The 18,645-nt window shown below is 54.9% G+C and overlaps 1 protein-coding gene across 3 annotated transcripts; it reads left to right on the top strand.

Moving 5' to 3' along the window:
* The first annotated feature begins 17 nt into the window (after positions 1-17).
* On the top strand, positions 18-18,255 carry SLC26A11 (solute carrier family 26 member 11). 3 transcript variants are annotated; one of them, XM_066237197.1, is made up of 18 exons: positions 18-135; positions 785-883; positions 1,256-1,492; positions 1,982-2,174; positions 2,522-2,607; positions 5,635-5,714; positions 6,734-6,876; positions 8,958-9,133; positions 9,795-9,867; positions 10,127-10,177; positions 11,963-12,023; positions 13,821-13,876; positions 14,056-14,196; positions 15,256-15,383; positions 15,645-15,744; positions 16,178-16,311; positions 16,708-16,780; positions 17,466-18,255. In XM_066237197.1, the coding sequence occupies exons 3-18, from the start codon at positions 1,268-1,270 to the stop codon at positions 17,555-17,557; spliced, it is 1,812 nt and encodes a 603-aa protein (XP_066093294.1). In that variant the 5' UTR covers positions 18-135; positions 785-883; positions 1,256-1,267; the 3' UTR covers positions 17,558-18,255. The 3 variants fall into 3 exon arrangements, with proteins under 3 accessions (XP_066093294.1, XP_066093295.1, XP_066093296.1); XM_066237198.1 differs by having other exon boundaries at positions 68-135; positions 791-883; XM_066237199.1 differs by lacking the exon at positions 785-883 and adding an exon at positions 930-974 and having other exon boundaries at positions 79-135.
* The last annotated feature ends 390 nt before the right edge of the window (positions 18,256-18,645 follow it).

Raw genomic sequence — 18,645 nt, forward strand, 5'->3', positions numbered from 1 at the left:
GTGAGCAACGCCCCCCCCTCCCCGGTCACGAGGCGCCAGGCCCCGCCCGGTCCGCCCCTCGCTCCTCCTCCGTGTGTTATTCCTGCAGACGCTGCTGCAGCGAAGTCGTCGAGAGAGCAGGAGCTGCTGCGCTAGGTGAGTCTACGGCGGGTGGGGGGCGGCCAAGGACCCGGGGTGGGGTTGGTGAGCTGCCGGGGACACACCGGGGTCTCCGGGAGGATGCTGGCGCGGCTCACGGCACAGGGTAGGAGTGTGCGGGCGCCTCCCGCGGAGACCCCTTTCTCCTGGTCTTCACCCACTGCACCCTACCCAGGCCCCTGCCGCCTTTGCTCTTCCGGGGACCAGTGGGCTGCAGACCATCAGCGGGGTGAGGTCCCAACCTTTAGACGCCATGAGCCGGGGCTGGGGTCGCAGCCCAGGCAGGGGCTTCGGGGGTGGGGGTTGGTCTCATTGTGTCCAGAACGGTCCCCGAGGGTCCTGGGGGCGGGGAGGGGTCTTTGGAGGATGCTGCGCATTTGTAATTAGTGAAGGGGTCTCTGACGTACTTTCAGAACCAACTAGAATTCCCGGGGCTCCTCTAGGGATGCGAATGCTACAGGTGGGGGTTGAGGTAATGCGCAACCTCAGGATGCAGACTTCCTCCGCCCCCGCTCCTGCCAGCCGCAGTGCGCAGTAGTGGGTGGAGCCCGCCTAACTGCGCACTTGGAAAACCTGGGGCTCTGCGGGCCTCCAGTTTCCTCCTCACCCACGCTCCCCTCTTCACTTATATCCCCCCTCCATTTAGACATAGGTACCTCTGTGGACCCTGCTTCTCTCTGCGCTGCTTCCAGTTTCCTGGGCAAGAAACAGAAAAGAAATTCTCCTCGGAAGACAAACCTTGAGTGTAATTAGTGTTTAAGGTTCTTATTGAGAAATTGGGTGTTTTTTAGGGCAAGCATTGATGGAGGGAGAGAAGGCACCTGTGGTTTGAGCAGGTGAGATTCAGGGAGAGCAGTGAGCAGGGCAAGGAATAATGGACGGAGGAGAGGAGAGGAGAGGAGAGGAGGGGAGGGGAGGGGAGGGGAGGGGAGGGGAACTCCACCACTGGTCTTTGGCTTCTTCTCAGACCAGCAAGGTGAGGGGATTTAACCCATCTGGCTAAAACCTCGGGGTGGGGGGAGACAAAATGTGTCTGTCCTGATGCCCCTGGACCTTTGCTCTGTTGCTGGGTTCTCTGAAGCCTGGACCCTGATTGCTGGTGTTGGTCCCCCTCCAGCCCACCACAGGCATGTCATCGTCTGTGAAAGCAATGGAGCAGGCCAATCCCTGGCCTGTTGGCATGGCCGCACTCTGCTCCCCTGCTGTTCTGCATAAGTGGCTGCCCTTCCTGGCCTGGATGCCCAAGTACTCCATGCAGTGGCTGAAGATGGACTTTATTGCTGGGCTCTCAGTCGGGCTCACAGTCATTCCCCAGGCGCTGGCCTATGCTGAGGTGGCTGGACTTCCACCCCAGGTGAGGTGGTCTGGCCCCATATTCCCTCCACACTGCCTGACCTAGGCCTCAGTACCCACCTAGAAGCAATCTAGAAATGTGTAGTACTGCCTCCAGACCAGAGGCCACCCAGGAGTTCAGTGTATGGGACCTGAGAAACCTTGGTTTACAATCTGGAACGTGTGACTGCTGTCGTCACACTGCCACACACAGGTGCCAAGCTCATCTGGATTGCCTGCTGGGGCTAGCAGGATGGCTCACAGAAGAGCGCGTTTTCAGAGTCAGACCCAAACATAAGCACACAGGCTTTTGTGTTCTAGCGGGTAGAGGAAAAGGTTCCCTCATCACTGCAGGTCAGAAAACGTGGGTGGGACAGGCTGAGCAGTTTCCCTGCCTGTGTGCGCTGATGTTCCCTGAGTCCACAGTGGACACCAAGATCCCGTTCTCAGATGGGTACCCCAGGGACCCTGTGAGGTCTCCTGGGTGCTCATTGCTCTTTCTCCCCAACAGTACGGCCTTTACTCTGCGTTCATGGGGTGCTTTGTGTACTTAATCCTGGGCACCTCTCGGGATTTGACTTTGGGCCCCACGGCCATCATGTCCCTCCTGGTCTCCTCCTACACCTTCCAAGAGCCTGCCTTCGCTGTGCTGCTGACGTTCCTGTCAGGCTGCATCCAGTTAGCCATAAGGTTTTTGTGCCTGGGTAAGACTCTTGGGCCCTCCTGCCTTGGGGAGTGAGGGACTGTGGTTCTCTTATTCTTGGGGAACCAAGTCACCTGTCTCCTGGGGATATCCTGCCATCAACATTTTCTTCTTTGCAATTCATGGACTGTCCCTGTGAGGGAGGGGTGGGGATGCACTCCACCCCTAGCACTAACCTATTCTGCGTAGGGGCCAGAACCTCAGACCCTAGCCTCCCCTACCTTCTCTCTAAACCAGCCCAAACAGTGTGCTGCCCACCAGACTTAGCCCTGGTCCCACTGCACCCCTCCCAGCCCACATTTATCAGTATCATCCAAAACTAGCTCAGTATTTCCTCTTGACCACCAGGGTTCCTGCTGGACTTCATTTCCTGCCCCGTCATCAAAGGTTTCACCTCTGCTGCTGCCATCACTATTGGCTTCGGGCAGCTCAGGGTAAGCGTGCTAGTTGGCACTGGGACACTTGGTAGTAGCAGGACCAAGGCCTGCCCCTGTAAGTGCAGTCTGGTAGACATCCTGCTATTCCAGATTTCAGAGCATGAGGTTTCCATTAATAAAACAATCCCTCAGGGAGCTTTGAGTGACGGTCAGAGTCTACAGCAGGTAACTTGGGCCAGAAATGCTGGCCCTGCTCTTACAGGTGTGCTCATGCTGACGTGCTTGGTTCAGTTCACAGGGTGATTCTGTTCTCCTTCACAGCATACTGCCAAATTCTAACAAGTTATTCACCACACCGATTTAGCTAGGTGATTTCATGCATTTTTTTTCTAATTTCTCCTTAATATTTTTTAAATACCGTATTCCTTTATATTTCTGTCTAAACATCTCTAAGAAGTACTGGAATCATTTTTTTGCTTACATCAGACTTTAAGATTCTGGTGGGCAGGAATTGTTTGTGCCTGGTGTAAAGAAGGTGAGTGCTCAGTGCACAAATGAAGCCAAGGGGCCCCTCATCGCAGACTCAGGGCCTCTCCCCTACCTGGTGACTTGGTGTCCCTATCCCAGCCTCTCCCAGGCATAGTGCCCAGGATGACCTATGAACGTCTTCCCAGTGGAGACAGAGAAAGAAAGTCAAGGAGGAGATGTGTGTGTAATAACATAGCTGACACTTCCTGTTCTCTGTGTGCAAAGAATTGTGTTCAACACTTTTCTAGTGTTTAATTTTCACGGCATCCACGGGACGGAGGTTTATTATTAAGGCATCCATTTAGCCTGACCAGGTGGTGGCACAGTGGATAGAGCATCAGACTGGGATGCAGAGGACCCAGGTTCGAAACCCCAAGGTCGCCAGCTTGAGTGTGGGCTCAGCAGCTTGAGCAACAGGGGCTTGAGCGCAGGCTCACCTATTTGAGTACAGGATCATATACATGACCCCATGGTCACTGGCTTGAGCCCAAGGGTCACAGGCTTGAAGCTCAAGGTCACTAGTTTGAGCCGAAAGTTGCTGGCTTGAACAATGGGTCACTAGCTCTGCTGTGGCCTCCCGTCCCTGTCAGGGACATATGAGAAAGCAATGAACTAAGGTGCTGCAGTGAAGAATTGATGCTTCTCATCTCTCTCTTCCTGTCTGTCCCTTTCTCTGTCTTCCCCATCTCTAAAAAAAAAAAAGGCATCCATTTAGAGAGAAGGAAAACAGCTTAGGGAAGGTGTGGATGGTCATCAAGAAGTGTGTGCAGGCCTGACCTGTGGTGGCGCAGTGGATAAAGCGTCTACCTGGAATGCTGAGTTCGCCGGTTCGAAACCCTGGGCTTGCCTGGTCAAGGCACATATGGGAGTTGATGCTTCCAACTCCTCCCCCCTTCTCTCTCTCTCTCTCTCCCTCCCTCCCTCCCTCCCTCCCTCTCTCTCTCCTCTCTAAAAAAAAAAAAAATGAATAAATTAAAAAAAAAAGAAAAAGAATTAAAAAAGTGTGCATAATGTAAGCTCGGTGAACAGTTTTGTGGGATGGTCTGTTTCTGTTTCTGGAAACAACATCCTTCATTTTTATTTATTTTTTTAGATTATTTTTTTATTGTTACTCATTTTTTTAGAGAGGAGAGAGAGATAGAGAAGGGGGGGAGGAGCTGGAAGCATCAACTCCCATATGTGCCTTGACCAGGCAAGCCCAGGGTTTCGAACTGGCGACCTCAGCATTTCCAGGTGGACGCTTTATCCACTGCGCCACCACAGGTCAGGCCAACATCCTTCATTTTTAGTGTCAAGAGTGTTCTTTTATACAATCAATGGGTATAGAGGTTAGCTTTTTTTTTTTTTTTTGTATTTTTCTGAAGCTGGAAACGGGGAGAGACAGACTCCCGCGTGCGCCCGACCGGGATCCAGCCGGCACGCCCACCATGGGGCGACGCTCTGCCCACCAGGGGGCGACACTCTGCTCCTCTGGGGCGTCTCTCTGTCGCGACCAGAGCCACTCTAGCGCCTGGGGCAGAGGCCAAGGAGCCATCCCCAGCGCCTGGGCCACCTTTGCTCCAATGGAGCCTCGCTGCGGGAGGGGAAGAGAGAGACAGAGAGGAAGGAGAGGGGGAGGGGTGGAGAAGCAGATGGGCGCTTCTCCTCTGTGCCCTGGCCGGGAATCGAACCCGGGACCTCTGCACGCCAGGCCGATGCTCTTCCACTTGAGCCAACCGGCCAGGGCGAGGTTATCTTCTTTACGGACTTGTACTTGGAGAACTTACATCCCTAAATTCCAGGTCATGACAGCCATCAGACACCCTGGGCTATGGTGCCAGTGGGGGACCTCCAGATTCTCTCAGGACAAGCCCCCGCCCATGTCTGCCTATCCCCATCGGGCTGTGTATGGATGGGTTTCAGGGTCCTCGAGCTGACTGCCCTGGAGTCTGGGCCTGGACTTCCCCTTCAACTACTCCTCACACCCCCCACCCCGTCTCAAGCAGAGTGAAAGACTAAATCAGAGTGGAGCCCCTTTTCCCTCCCGAGGACCTGAGTGCCAGGATCACAGTGGGAGGCCCCTGACTTGGCCGGGTCCCCCCGCAGCTTCTCAACGCTCCTTGATCCCGGGTTGAGGTGGGGGTTGTGGGGTGAGTAGTAGTAGTTTTACCTACCACAGCTGTGCCACCTGGTTTTTCCCACGGGCAGAGGACTGTGCTGGCTGGCCTCTGTGTGGGGGACGTAATGTCAGGCCAGTGGGAATAGGAGGGGCAGGGCACTCTCATGGACACAGCTGTGAGCCAATGACAAGATCTCAGGGCCTGACCACTAATAAGTGTGCAGTCAAAGTGGTCTACCTTGCTTTGAGGCCGTCCAGACTGATACTAGAAATGGAGATAATTTGTAAGGATGCATCCATGACTCCAAACGTTGTAAAATGCTCTTTCCCCTGAAAATAACTTTGTCTTCGGGAACTTTAGGAACGGACAGGTGTCCCCAGGAGGCACACCTGTGGGGAGGGGACCTCAGGCCTCCTTTGGAGAAGGTTGTCTAACCAGAGCCTCTGTGTTTGAACAGAACCTGCTGGGACTGTACTGTATCCCTCGAGAGTTTTTCCTGCAAGTGTATTACATCTTCCGCTATATTGGAGAGACCAGGTATCCTGCTGGGTTTTTTTGCCCACCTTCCAGGGAAGCTATTCCAGGACCCACTCTCGGCCCTGCCCCTCCCCTTCCACTCCCAGGTGGCATTTGTTCCATCCTCTGGGGTCCTTTTGCTCAAACGGGTCCCTAGGACATCACTAGGCAGCGGGCCAGCCCAGACCTTCTGAGTCAGTTGCACATGGAAGGGTGGGAAATCTGCTCAGCCAGTATGACCCCTGTGCAGAGCTGTATTGGGCAGTAGCAGTGGGAAGAGACCGGGAGACAGAAGGACCAGGCAGTCTCTCTCAAAAGGTTTGTAGTTCAGTGAGAAGGAGAACGTACAGAAGTCAGCAGGTTGTGCTGGTGTCCAAGGTTCACTGGTAGGTGTAGCAGTGTTGAGAGCTGGGGTTCCTGCATCGGGCACCTCTATGATGGTGGGGTACCTCCCATAGGGTGGGCACATCAAAGGACAAACAGGAGAGGCTCCTAGATGAGTCCAGCTGAAAGCTGGGACACCTCTGACTGGGGGGACAAAATGAAGATGTGGACTAGGGGGAGCTGCGTAAGTGCTGTGTCAGAGCAGTGCTGAGGACTAGAGGGATTAGGGAGACCCTGTGACCACCCTTTCCCCTTTGATCTGCTGTGGAAGCTTCCCTGGGGTCTGATTCCACTGCGAGCCTGGGGCACTCTGAGCAAAGAGGTAGCTGGTGGGGGTCAGAAGTGGAGACTGGATGGAGAGCATCATAGGCTGTCAGTGAAGCTTCTGGAGCAGATGAGGCACATGTAGCCCACAGAACCATGTGACTAGAAATGTGCTCTTGTTACTCTGCTGCCTTTATGATAGGGGCCACTGCCTAGTCTCACACAGGCCTGTGTACTTCCTGAGGTTTGAAGTAAAGCAGGGATGTAGATACTTTAGGGAAAAGCAGAAGGAGCCATGAAGAAAGAAAACTGGTTACCAGTTGAGGTGTCACCTGTAGACCAGAGGACACGTGCTATTGGCAGATTGGGTGGTGACTGGCCTCTGTCTGCAGGGTGGGCGACATCGTTCTGGGGCTGGTCTGCATGCTGCTGCTGCTGGTACTGAAGCTGATGCGGGACCATGTGCCTCCCATCCATCCTGAGATGCCCCCTGGTGTGCGGCTCAGCCACGGGCTGGTCTGGACTGCCACCACAGGTGAGGGACCCCTGGGCGAGGACCCACTCCCTCGGCGGCGCTGCATGACCTGGACATGCTCCCGGGGATGCACTGGAGCTGGTTTCAGGCCTCTTCTAGAGACTAGTATCACTGGTCTGGGCGTGACTAGAGCCCTGGGATAGCTGAAACTCCCTGGGTGGTTTTGTGTGCAGCTAGGCTAAGAACTTTTTTTTTTTTTGTATTTTTCTGAAGCTGGAAACGGGGAGAGACAGACTCCCGCATGCGCCCGAGCGGGATCCACCCGGCATGCCCACCATGGGCAACGCTCTGCCCACCAGGGGGTGATGCTCTGTCCCTCCGGGGCGTTGCTCTGCTGCAACCAGAGCCACTCTAGTGCCTGGGGCAGCGGCCAAGGAGCCATCCCCAGCGCCCGGGCCATCTTTGCTCCAATGGAGCCTTGGCTGCGGGAGGGGAAGAGAGAGACAGAGAGGAAGGAAGGGGGGGGGGGTGGAAAAGCAAATGGGCGCTTCTCCTATGTGCCCTGGCCAGGAATCGAACCCTGGTCCCCCGCACGCCAGGTCGACGTTCTACCGCTGAGCCAACCGGTCAGGGCCAAGAACTCTTTTTTTTGCATGAATTTTCCACCCTGGGCGATTTTGCCCCCAGGGACATTTGGCAGTGTCTGGAGGCATTTTGGTTGGCTCTACTGGGCAAGGCTCTACTGGCACCTAGTGGGTAGAGGCCAGAAATGCTGCTGCACATCCTGCATTCCACAGCCTCCTGTGGCAAAGAGTGATCCTGCCCAAAGTGTCAGCAGTACTGAGGTTGAGAGACCCTGGTGTGTGGGTAGGTCCTTATCAAGGGTGGAGGGTTAGGGGGCAACAATTCTGATTCCGTTTTAATTTTGCAGTTGTTTGCTGGAGGTAAGTATTTTGCTTTGGGCATGAAAACGGGTCTTGTAAAGAGGGGCTGCAGTGAATGCTCCCAAGATGAGGAGGGTTGGGGTGGCAATCACTGGTAAAGGGCCCCGTCTGGGGAGGTGGAGATCTTTCCGCAGCGGTCTTCAGGGCTGAGCTGCCAGTTGGTGGCGCAGGAGAGGAAGGCAGGCACAGGAAAGCAATAAAGTGGAGATATTTGCAGGACTTGCTCAGAATGGAGGAGCAAGTGTAAGTCATACTGCATTTGGCCCCACTCCTCCGTGGCCACCAAGTCCAGCCAGCACCATGGTGGGCGGTGCTCAATTCAGCCCTTGAGTCCCTTTCAGCTGTTCAGATGGTCCCCAGGCCCCAGAGTCTCTCAGTGGCTCCTGTTCCTCAGACTGGAGCCCTAAGTAAATGCAAAGAACTAAGAAGATAAAGGAGTCCAGGACTTAGAGGGAAAATATGTGGCTTTAAGTCCTGGCTTTGCCACTTACCTGGTGTTTGATGTTGGTGCAGGTCATGTGCCAGAGAGAGCTTTAGTTTAGTCATCAGGAAATGCACAGAAACAGGCATGTACGGTGTTCTCCAAACCTGACCACTGGGAGTGTGGCTGATGATCTACACCTGGCTTATTTGAAATGCAGATTCTTCTGTCCCACCCAGGCCTGCAACTCAGAATCTACCTGTTACCATGCTCACCAGGTGAAGTGAGAGAAGTGCTGCTGTGACCCTGGAGACTTCTTGGGCTGCGTCTCCAGAATGTTTCTTATCTCATGCTATGGGTTTGATTTCTAGAAGTTCAGTTTGGGAGCTACACAAGCACATGCCTTCTCCTACGTTTTGTCCAGTTTTTAGTTGTCTTAGGCAGCCAGGAAAGCCTATTTTGTTCCTCTGTCTTACTTCAAAGCAGGATTGTCCTGGGACATCTGATCTCAAGAATGGGTTTCAGCTATGCTGTGGGCCATGCGGTCACTGGTGACTAGAGATGTCAGATGTACTGGCCCTGTACTTGTCCCTCCTCCCTCCCACCTTTGTGCATTTTCTGTGGTGTCACATGTGGGCAGCACCACAGGGTCACTTGTAGCCACACTGTTTCCCAGGTTAGAGTGTAAGAGGCCATGGCTTCGTGGCTAGGATGGCATCTTCTACTTTCTTACCCAGACGAGCTGGGTCCCACCATGGGTCTCCTGTCTGTCCTAGCTCGGAACGCCCTGGTGGTTGCCTTCGCCGCTCTGGTTGCGTACTCCTTCGAGGTGACTGGATACCAGCCTTTCATTCTAACTGGGAATATAGTCCAGGGACTCCCTCCATTCAGGACCCCTCCTTTCTCGCTGTCCACTACCAACGGGACACTCTCCTTCACTGAAATGCTGCAGGTGAGTAGGAACAGGGAGCCAGGTCAGCTTACCCCCGGGCCTGGCTCTGCCCTGTAGGGCATCTGCTTGGTGGTAGGGAGCTCTGAGCTCAGCTAGGACTGATGAGTCCTCAGGAGGGGCTTTCTCTGGGTGGAGGGATAGGCAAGAAAATAATTCCAGATTAGGCACATCCTCAGGGGACCCCTTGTTTATTTTCCTGCCTTGAGCCCAGGGGTCTTCTGCCATCACGCACACTGGTATAGCAGGAGTGTGCTGTATCAGTTCCTTGTATGGTCAGGAAAGGCTTCCCCTCTAGCTCATAGCCCTGGGGCCGGGCTGCATGTGCTACTCTGTCACGTGGGAGAGCCAGTGCCTGTCTCGGCTTTACGGTTAAGGACCAGAGGGCAGCCAACATTCAAGGAAAATGGAAAGTTTTCTGAGTAATGAACATGAACAAGATAAGTAAAAGCTGTAACGTGTAGACTCCAAGAAATCCTACCCCCCAACCCCCACAAAGGAAATAATCAGGAAAACAGAAAATGAAGAATGATGTGGACTGGACATGTTACGAACACATGCAGTGCAACCTGGAGCAGCTGCAGGTGTTTGGGAGGAGTGGACATTAGTTGGAAGTCCTTTCCTCCCCCCGAGGGTCACCCACCATCCCTCTCTCCCCTCTCAGGAAATGGGGGCCGGGGTGGCCGTGGTGCCCCTGATGGGTATCCTGGAGAGCATCGCAGTGGCCAGATCCTTTGGTAAGACACCTACCGCCGTGCCTTCCCTGGCAGCCCTGCCGCAGCCCCGTTCGCCTGCCCTCTTTATCTTGTGAAACTCAGACACGCCCCTGTATACACTTGCATGTGTGTATATCTTACATGTTTATAAGCTTTCTTTTATGAAACCTAGGTAGTATTGTAAAGTAGAAACCTGCAACCTGTGTTTCCATTTAATGAATGTTTTTCTGCGTGATGTCACCTACGTAGTGACCATGTTTTTCCTGTCCTTTCTCTTTAGCGTCTCAAAATAATTACCGCATCGACATCAACCAGGAGCTGATGGCCATTGGTGAGACCCCTGTTGCTCTTACGAGGGCTGGGGGTGTGTGTGCTCAAGTTGGGGCAATTGGAGTGGTGGTCACAATGAGAAGCAGGGAGCAGAGGTGGCCCTGAGTTGGGCCTTTTGCAGCATTAGCGTGGATTCATCCTCAGAACTCCAGGGGATTCAGTGTAACTGCTCCAAGTAGGTAGCTGGCATCTGGTGCCTGTTCTGACAGAAGCTTATTGAGTGCCTGCTGTGGACCAGATCCTGAGGTCTGCGGCCAAAATGCCTAGGATGTGTCTCCTCAGGGTCAGGTTGCTGAATAAAGTGGCCAGGAGGACCCTCAGGTGAGCTTGCTGATTGTGTGGGTCCCGGAGTGCCTTTGCCCCACCCAGTGACCTCCCTGCAGGCTGGGCAGGTGGATGAGTGAAGCCTCTGGTGACCCCAGGCTGCCTGTGGAGGGGCCTGTGGCAGGTGTCACTCTAAGTTTTCTTGTTTTCTGTGATGGTTCCTTTTGAGACTAATCTTAACTTTGTTTACCATTGTTTTCAATTTCATGGGTGTCAGGCATCTCTGCTTTTCCTTTCAACCCCTTGTGAAGGGGGCACAGATTTAATAGGCAGCGCTGCTCAGTTCCTGAAGGGCCACGGGAACTTCCAGCAGACAACTTCATGGCAGCATTGGGCACCCCAGCTACTGGACTTCTCAGTAGCAGATGGCATGAGGCCCCAGGGGTATTGCCAGTGCTCCTCTGGGCTTACAGCGGAGAGGGTCTTGCCTAGTTGATAGACTCAGGGCGGCCCAGGAATCGCCTGCCCCACACAGAGAGTCTGCAGCTTCCCCATGTGCCTACCAGTAAACGCTCCAAGTGTGAGTTGTCAGAGCTTCCCATTCTCATCTCTGCAAGTAGCGCAAAATCCTCTCCTAATATGGTGGGTCCAGGTCACAGAAGCGACAAGTAAGGGATGGTCATGGGGCTGAGTTGGTGGTGGCAAGCTGTGCTGACTACACGAACGCTGACCTGAGACGTCAGCCAGGTCAGGCAGCTCTGAGCAAGTACAGAGCAGGAAGCTAACTAACCTGGCCTCTCTAGATGGCTGGCACTGGGAGGGGTCCCCACCTGGGTCTTGTGGAGCTGGCATGAGAAGTTTGGGTGACCATGGCCTTTGCCATGCCTGCTGATGTCGGGCCCTGATCTTAGGACATGAGTGGGGCCGTGGGACTCATGAACGCTTGGTTCTAAGTGGACCCCACCCTAATCAAGACTTGAACCTTGGATGCTGTTGTGGGTTTTCCAGAGCAGGGGAGTCTGTGGTCTTTGCGAAGGTCTCCGGATGAAGTGGAGGCTGCGGGCTGGTTGTGATGGACATGGGCCAATGAGCCCAGTTCTTAGGTCCCAACCAGGCCCCAGGCTTGGGTACCACCCAGGGTTGGCTAATCTGTTGCATGGGGAAGATGGCTCACTAGCCATGACCAGCCCCTCAACTTGGAGTAGGGCAGATGGCACCTGACTTGCCAACACGTTGGGGTGCCAGTGGTCCTGAGAGGCGGGGTTCCTCTCCATCCTATGTGGGAAGAAGGCACGTTTAACTCACATAGACGAGGCTACAAAGCGAGAGTCCACCGTAGGGAACTTGGTTTCTTTGTCCTTCCCTGAAAGAGGGCATTAGGAATGGGATGTCCCCCTGGGGGCTTCCTCCACCTCTGCCTTCCTGTTTCTGTCTGGTTTTAGCTCCCCCCACCTCCCATCTCTTTCCCTCAATTTTGTGCTCCTTCGCTTTCAGAGAAACCTTTTCTCTCTTTTCTCCCCAGGCACAACCAACATCCTGGCCTCCTTTTTCTCTTCCTTCCCAGTCACTGGCAGCTTTGGACGGTGAGTGCTCACTGTCCTTCTCTGTGCTGCTGGAGATGGGGGGTCCTAGCCCAGGCCGGAGGGTCCTTTCTAGCTCTCAAGTCCAGCTTCCCCAGCCAGGCCCAGGCCCCCATCCAGACAGGTTTTATTCCTCTCTGGGTTATGGATCTGCCTGTTCAGGCCACCGATGGCCCTTGGTCCGCTGCTCTGGCATCTGGGCTTGGGAGACAGTAGGGGGCTTGCCCTGCTTCCCTTCAGGACCTGGTTGGGTGCTCTTCACGCCCACATACTGAGGATGAACACTGAAAAGTTACAGGTGTGCTGGGAGGGTGCTCTGGCGTCTTGCTACAGGAGCTGACCCCTAAGGAGGTGGGGCGGGAGGGGTTGTAGAAGGGGCATGGGCCAGCTCAAACTCCATGGGGGAGGCGTTGCCCTGGGGCCCTCTGAAGCCAGGGGGCAGTGTGACCTGTGGGGAAAAGAGAAAAAGAGGGTGCGTCTGGCAGCACCTGGTTCCCAGAACAACTGACCCTCAACCTGTCTGAGTACTGGGCCTCCTGACACTCCAGAACCAGTGTCCAAGGGACACAGGACACACTGACCATCCTCCCCGTGCCTCATGGTCCTCATCTGTAAAGTGAGTATCTTAATAGGCTTATGTCAGAGCCATGTATTCAGTGAAAAGCATGTAGGACAGTGCCAGTGATGTGGGTCCTGTGTTGGTGTTCATGCAGTAAGGCCTCAAACCCTTTTCTAAATTTACTTGTCATGTGTTTTTTTGTTTGTTTGTTTGTTTCCATTTTTCTGAAGCTGGAAACAGGGAGAGACAGACTCCCGCATGCGCCCGACCAGGATCCACCCGGCACGCCCATCAGGGGCCATACTCTGCCCACCAGGGGGCGATGCTCTGCCCATCCTGGGCGTCGCCATGTTGCAACCAGAGCCACTCTAGCACCTGGGGCAGAGGCCACAGAGCCATCCCCAGCGCCCGGGCCATCTTTGCTCCAATGGAGCCTTGGCTGCGGGAGGGGAAGAGAGAGACAGAGAGGGAAAGTGCGGCGGAGGGGTGGAGAAGCAAATGGGCGCTTCTCCTCGTCATGTGTTCTTGTTAGCATAACTGGGTTACAAGTCTGTTCAGTCACGTGGCTATTTCTGCCCCCCCCCCCCAGTCTACACAGCACCTTGTATATAGAGGGCACTGAATATTTAATAGATGAGATTCGTTAGCTGTAGGGAGTGCTGTTTTGCCAGATCCACTGTATCTGCAGTGACTGGCAGCTTCAACAGCAGATGTTTCTGTCACACTTTGGAGGCTGAGACCTGAGTTCAGGATGCTGACAGGGTTGGCTTCCCCTGAGGCCTCTCTCCTTGGCTGGCAGCCAGTGCCTCCTCACCATGTCCCCAATGTGGTCATCCCTCTGTGTCCATCTTCGTGTCTCTGTACTGACCTCCTTTCCTTAGGATACCAGTCAGAGTAAATGAGGGCCTTGTCTTAACATAATCGCCCCTTCAGAGGTCCTCCCGGGTACAGTCACTTCCCGGGTGCTAGGGGTCTGGCCTTCAACTTGCTAGTTTAGAGGGTGCTCAGCCCACAGCAGGGAGGTGTACAGATCCTGTTGGATATTTGGATTTATGACTGGACTTCTCTCAGATGTGCCAATGGGTTGTTTCAGGCTTATTTAGGTCGGGGATGCCCCCCTTTGGTGAGGGGGCCCAGTGGTCCCTCTAGAGCACCCTGTCTCTGGAGGCCAGCTGCCTCTGTGTGGACTAGCATGTCCCCTGCTCTGATTACCACTAACAGGTCTATGTGTTGCCTTCTAGGACGGCTGTGAATGCTCAGTCGGGGGTGTGTACTCCCGCGGGAGGCTTGGTGACCGGTGAGTACCCTCACAAACTGAGCCCCTTGTGCAGAGGCAGCGACCTAGGAAAAAGTAAAGTGAGAGGGAGCATGGTGCAGTTGGCTTGGTGCCCAGGCTGAGTCCCCTAGATGGGGCTCCTCGCTCACCCTGTGTGAGTTGGGTGGCAGGCTCAGGTCAGTGCTGTCCCCCTCCTGCAGGAGTTCTGGTGCTGCTGTCGCTGAACTACCTGACCTCGTTCTTCTACTACATCCCCAAGGCCGCCTTGGCGGCTGTCATCATCATGGCCGTGGTCCCCATGTTCGACGTCAAAATCATCAAGACGCTCTGGCGCGTGAAGAGTATGTAGTTCCTCATCTCTCAACACAAGGTTCCCGAAGCTTCTCCCACAGTCTCCACTGGACAATGGTGGCTGGGTTGCAGCCAGAGTGTCCTGTAGTTCTGGGAAGTGTCATCGCAGGGCCAAGGGTCAGGCTGCCTCCTTCAGATTCTCAGGCCTCCCAAGAGTACCTTAAACCAGCTCAATTCAGTGCTGGGTCTGCAACAGGCTGGGTCTCTGCTCCCTCTCTCCCCCTCCCACTTCCCTCCGCCTGTCCCTCCCCCTGCCCCTCCCTCTCCCTGTGCACCTGGCACCAGCCTGACATGGGGTAATGCTCATTAGGGATGACCAACAGGGTCCCATGGAACAGCTGAACCAGCCAGTCCTTTGATGTAACAAATTTCTGTTCTTCCAAGCAATCAGGGAGTTTATGTAGCTTATCTGGTTCCTTCCTCATCAGCCACACACTTCTTCTCCCAGTAGTTACCAAGTGCAGGGGATGTGACTAGATCACGTGCCTGTGATGTTCCAGGCCTTCCACGTGTCATTGTGTCCCACCTTTGAACAGCCTTCGACTGTGCAACACTGAGCCCAGTCCGGGACTGACCCCCACCCTGCCCCATTGCTCCAGGGCGTCTTCCACAGTTCAGAGAAGTCCAAAGTTCTGGCTTAGGAGTCTGGTGCTCTGGGATGAGGGGTCATGTGGTCTCCTGGCCCTTCACTTCTCACACTTGGCTATGTGCCCAGGTCTCTTTCTCAATCCCTGTTGGCCTCCTCCCAGAGAGCAGAGATCTTGCCCCCCCCCCCAAGTCCCCTCCCAGGCAGGTCTCAGCTGCCGCTCAGCCTGGTGGGGAGGGGACTTTCTGCCTCTGGCATGTTCCTGAGCTCACGTGGCTGTCCGCAGTCCCTGGGGTGTCTCAGTCCCTGAGTCCCGAGTCCCCAGACAGGGGTCCCTGGGGGCTGCTGGGGTCTGTGACATCTTCACTCATTACATGCAAAGCCCCCCGAGTCTTGTGCTGGTTGGTAGCTAGGAGCCTAGCTTACTGAAGAGGGACTGTCAGCTGAACACCCTCTCTTCCAGGGCTGGACTTGCTGCCCCTGTGCGTGACCTTCCTGCTGTGCTTCTGGGAGGTCCAGTACGGCATCCTGGCGGGGACCCTGGTTTCTGTGCTGATTGTCCTCTACTCTGTGGCCAGACCTGACATAAAGGTACCAGTCTTCTCCAAAGGGGGCCCCACTGGCCTTGGCCTCAGGGCTGAAGGGGCCCGGGACAGAACCTCTGGCCTTTGCATTTTGAGGTTTCAGTGTGGTTGTGGCCCAAGGCACTACTAAGTGATGTTTAGCTGGGGGGCGGAACTAACCCCTAGATCTCTCTTGCTGCAGGAGGTGGTGTGGGCTGAGGGCTCTGCACCCCTTCCTCCGTCCTACTTGACTCCAGGGCTCACTGGCCTCCCCTGCTGCTGTCCCCAGGTGTCTCAGGGGCCAGTGCTGATTCTGAGGCCGGCCAGCGGCCTGCAGTTCCCAGCCATCGAGGCTCTCCGAAATGAAGTTGTGAGCTGGGCTCTGGAAGGTGCGTGGGGCAGGGTTGGCCGTAGTCACCCCAGAGCTCTCCACTGACCTCTCTATCCAGCCTGCTGCCCAGGACCCCAGGGCCCTGCCCTTGTCTGTGAGAGAGGCGCTTGCTCGCTGGAGTCCAGGAAGTCCGGGGTATCAGCAGCATCCCCATGGCCACGTCTGCCCTGCGCATCCCGGGGCACCCACTGCCTCCAGGCAGCAAGGGTGGCATTTCCCCGTTATTTGTCCTGGAGGACCTGTATCTCCTTTTGGGTGTTGGTGTTTGGAGAGAAAGAGGCTGGTTCTCCCTCTGAGGGAAGCTGCTGCTATTGTCTTGGGTCCCTTGACCCTTCCCTGCTGGGAGACGGAGCTCTCAATGGCCTTGCTTTGCTTCATGCCACTGGTCAGGGCCTCTGCCCAGCGTGACCCACACACTCCTACCTCCACAGTGTCCCCCGCGTGCTGCGCGATCCTGGACTGCAGGCACGTCTGCAGCATTGACTACACCGCGGTGCTGGGGCTCAGGGAGCTCGTGGAGGACTTCCACAGGCAGGGCGTCAACATCGCCTTCGTCGGCCTGCAGGTGGGCATCTCGTGACAGCCGTTACTCGTCATTCTCAAACCAGCCCATGAGATCGTTGTTATCACTATCCTTATGTTAGGATGAGAGTGCTGAGGCCCAGAGAAGCTGAGTAAGCTGCTCAAGGTCACACAGGATGACAGCCTGGCATCTGACCCGGGGCATCTGGCTACAGAGCTCTGCTCATAGCTGTCACTTCTGTGCTATACCTTCAGGGCACTCCTCTTTGTGTTCTTGGGAGAGTGCTTGCTTAAAACATGTTCCTCTTAGCACCAGTGGCCTGGTTTTCTCTGTTTCCCTGAGTTGGGGACATGGTATCTACCCAGAGACCATGGTAGTTATGCAGCCTGTGGTCAGTGCGGGTTGCCTGCCCAGCACTAACTTTTGTCTGTCCTGCAGGGGCCCATTCTCCGTGTCCTGAAGTCTGCTAACCTGAAGGGCATCCGGCACTTCACCACCCTGGAGGAAGCAGGTGGGTACAGGCAGCATCAGTGGAAAGAGCCTCCACCCTGCGGTTGGGACAGCAGGCAGAACTCGGGGAGACGGGAAAGTCGGCTGCTAGAGTCTGTGGAGATGAAAGGACGATGGGTTGTCAGGGATCCTCTGGCACTGGGGTTTTATTTCTTATGGGAGTGTGTCTTCAGTTGAGGTGGAGTTTATAAATTCCAGTGACATGCACAGATCTTAAACCTCAGTTTAGGTTCTGACAGCTGTATCCACCAAGCAGGAGTTAGAAAGTTCCATCATTCCACCCTCATCCCTTTCCAGTGACCCCCACAAGGGGGCCCTGTCCTGTTTCTTCCATCAGAGTTGGTGGAATGAGAGGTTCCACCTCTTCTAGAATGTCCTGTAAATGGGGTCATAGGACTCTGGCTTCTTCAGCTCAACATGGTGTCTGAGGCTCCTCCATTTGGTGCTGGAAGAGAGCAGCCAGATGCCCCTCCGTGGGATGCAGTGACCAGTGGGTTTGCCACCAGTCAGAAAGGGTCATTATGGCATGGGAAGGGATGCAGCAACAACGGGGAGGTGGATGCGGCTTAGGGACCCTCTGCTCCCTCTGCACTGGGACCCTGACATACAGCCTTTACTCTCGCTCTGTAAGCCAACCCGGCCTCACTTCCCCTTTTTTAGTGCTTTAAAAATGTTGGTCTCTGCAGAGAAATACCTGACTCAAGAACCAGGGACCCAGCCCTACAACATCAGCGACGATTCTGTCCCGGAGCACAAGGTGGCCCTGCTGAAGGCTTGAGTGGGCCATGAAAGGGCAGCTGATGTGCGGAGAGTCTTACAGAAGGTTCTTGTCATCGTGAGGCTGGATGCTGTGCTGGCTAGAGGGTTTTAGAGTGCTGGAGTGCTGGCGTGCTGGCATGGAGCCCCCAGGTGGGCCTTGCTGGCTTCCCTTGGGGTGAGTGAGACATTGCTCCCTGCCATTCTGGGGCATGAGCCCTTTTTTTGAAGAATGGTTTGGAGAGAGCCTTCTAGACAGATGGACCCCGAGGGAAAGGGGGAGTGGGATGAGAGCCTGGTCCAGGAGTGGAGCCTCGCAGCCCAGCACCTTTCTGGATTGCGGGGAAGCGTGGTGGTGGCATCTGCGAGGCGGGCTCTGAACTTGACAGTGTCTGCTGTTCTGGGAGGAAAACCAAGGTGTGCCAAATGACTCAAGTGTCTGTGCAGGACAGTTCTGTGCTTTTCAAACCTAAAAACGTGTAGTAGCTTGGTGTTTTTGTAAAATTCATACATGCTTATTGTGGAAACTTCAGAAAACCCATCCCCTGACCTGTGTGAGTGACCGCTGTAGACCCCCCTGCCCCAGCATGTGGGAGTGTGTGCCATCCACATTCGTGAAGTCCTGTCATCCGTGGTGCGTGTACTCCTCAGTTCCACGCAGTCATTACTGTGAAGTGTTTATTGTGATGATAAATAGAGAAGACGTGGTTCTTGCAGTTACCTGGTGTCCTGTGTCCTGATTTACCGAGTGGGCCCCTGCGTGTGGGCTGTGGCCTGGTTCGGCATGTGAGTGCATGTTTTCACTGCAACTTGCTGAGAACCCCAGCTCCACTCACTCCGAGGAGAGTGTGCTTCTGACTCTTCCAGAACTTGCCACACAGGTGGCTGTGGTGCCCCAGCGTCACTTGTCCCTGACTCTTCATGTCGCATGGAGGAAAGAGAGGAAAAGGGAGCAAGGGGCCTGGTGTGCAGTTGGCAATAAGAGGGACTCGTTCCGTTCTAGTTTGTTCCGTTCTCACCTTCTCTCAGTGCACTTGAGTCCTCTCACCTTCCCGCTCAGTGCACTGACTGACGCACTTCACGCAGCTCCTCCCTCAGGGTCTGGCGTTA

This window comes from Saccopteryx bilineata, chromosome 6 (genome assembly GCF_036850765.1).
Source record: "Saccopteryx bilineata isolate mSacBil1 chromosome 6, mSacBil1_pri_phased_curated, whole genome shotgun sequence".
In the NCBI taxonomy this organism is placed as follows: domain Eukaryota; kingdom Metazoa; phylum Chordata; class Mammalia; order Chiroptera; family Emballonuridae; genus Saccopteryx; species Saccopteryx bilineata.

Bases quoted from the DNA above. Each gene is read 5' to 3' on its own strand.
- SLC26A11 (XM_066237197.1), top strand. From the start codon at position 1,268: ATGTCATCGTCTGTGAAAGCAATGGAGCAGGCCAATCCCTGGCCTGTT. The intron at 14,197-15,255 runs GTATGTAGTTCC...CCTCTCTTCCAG, and splicing joins GACGCTCTGGCGCGTGAAGA to GGCTGGACTTGCTGCCCCTG. The intron at 15,745-16,177 runs GTGCGTGGGGCA...CTACCTCCACAG, and splicing joins TGTGAGCTGGGCTCTGGAAG to TGTCCCCCGCGTGCTGCGCG.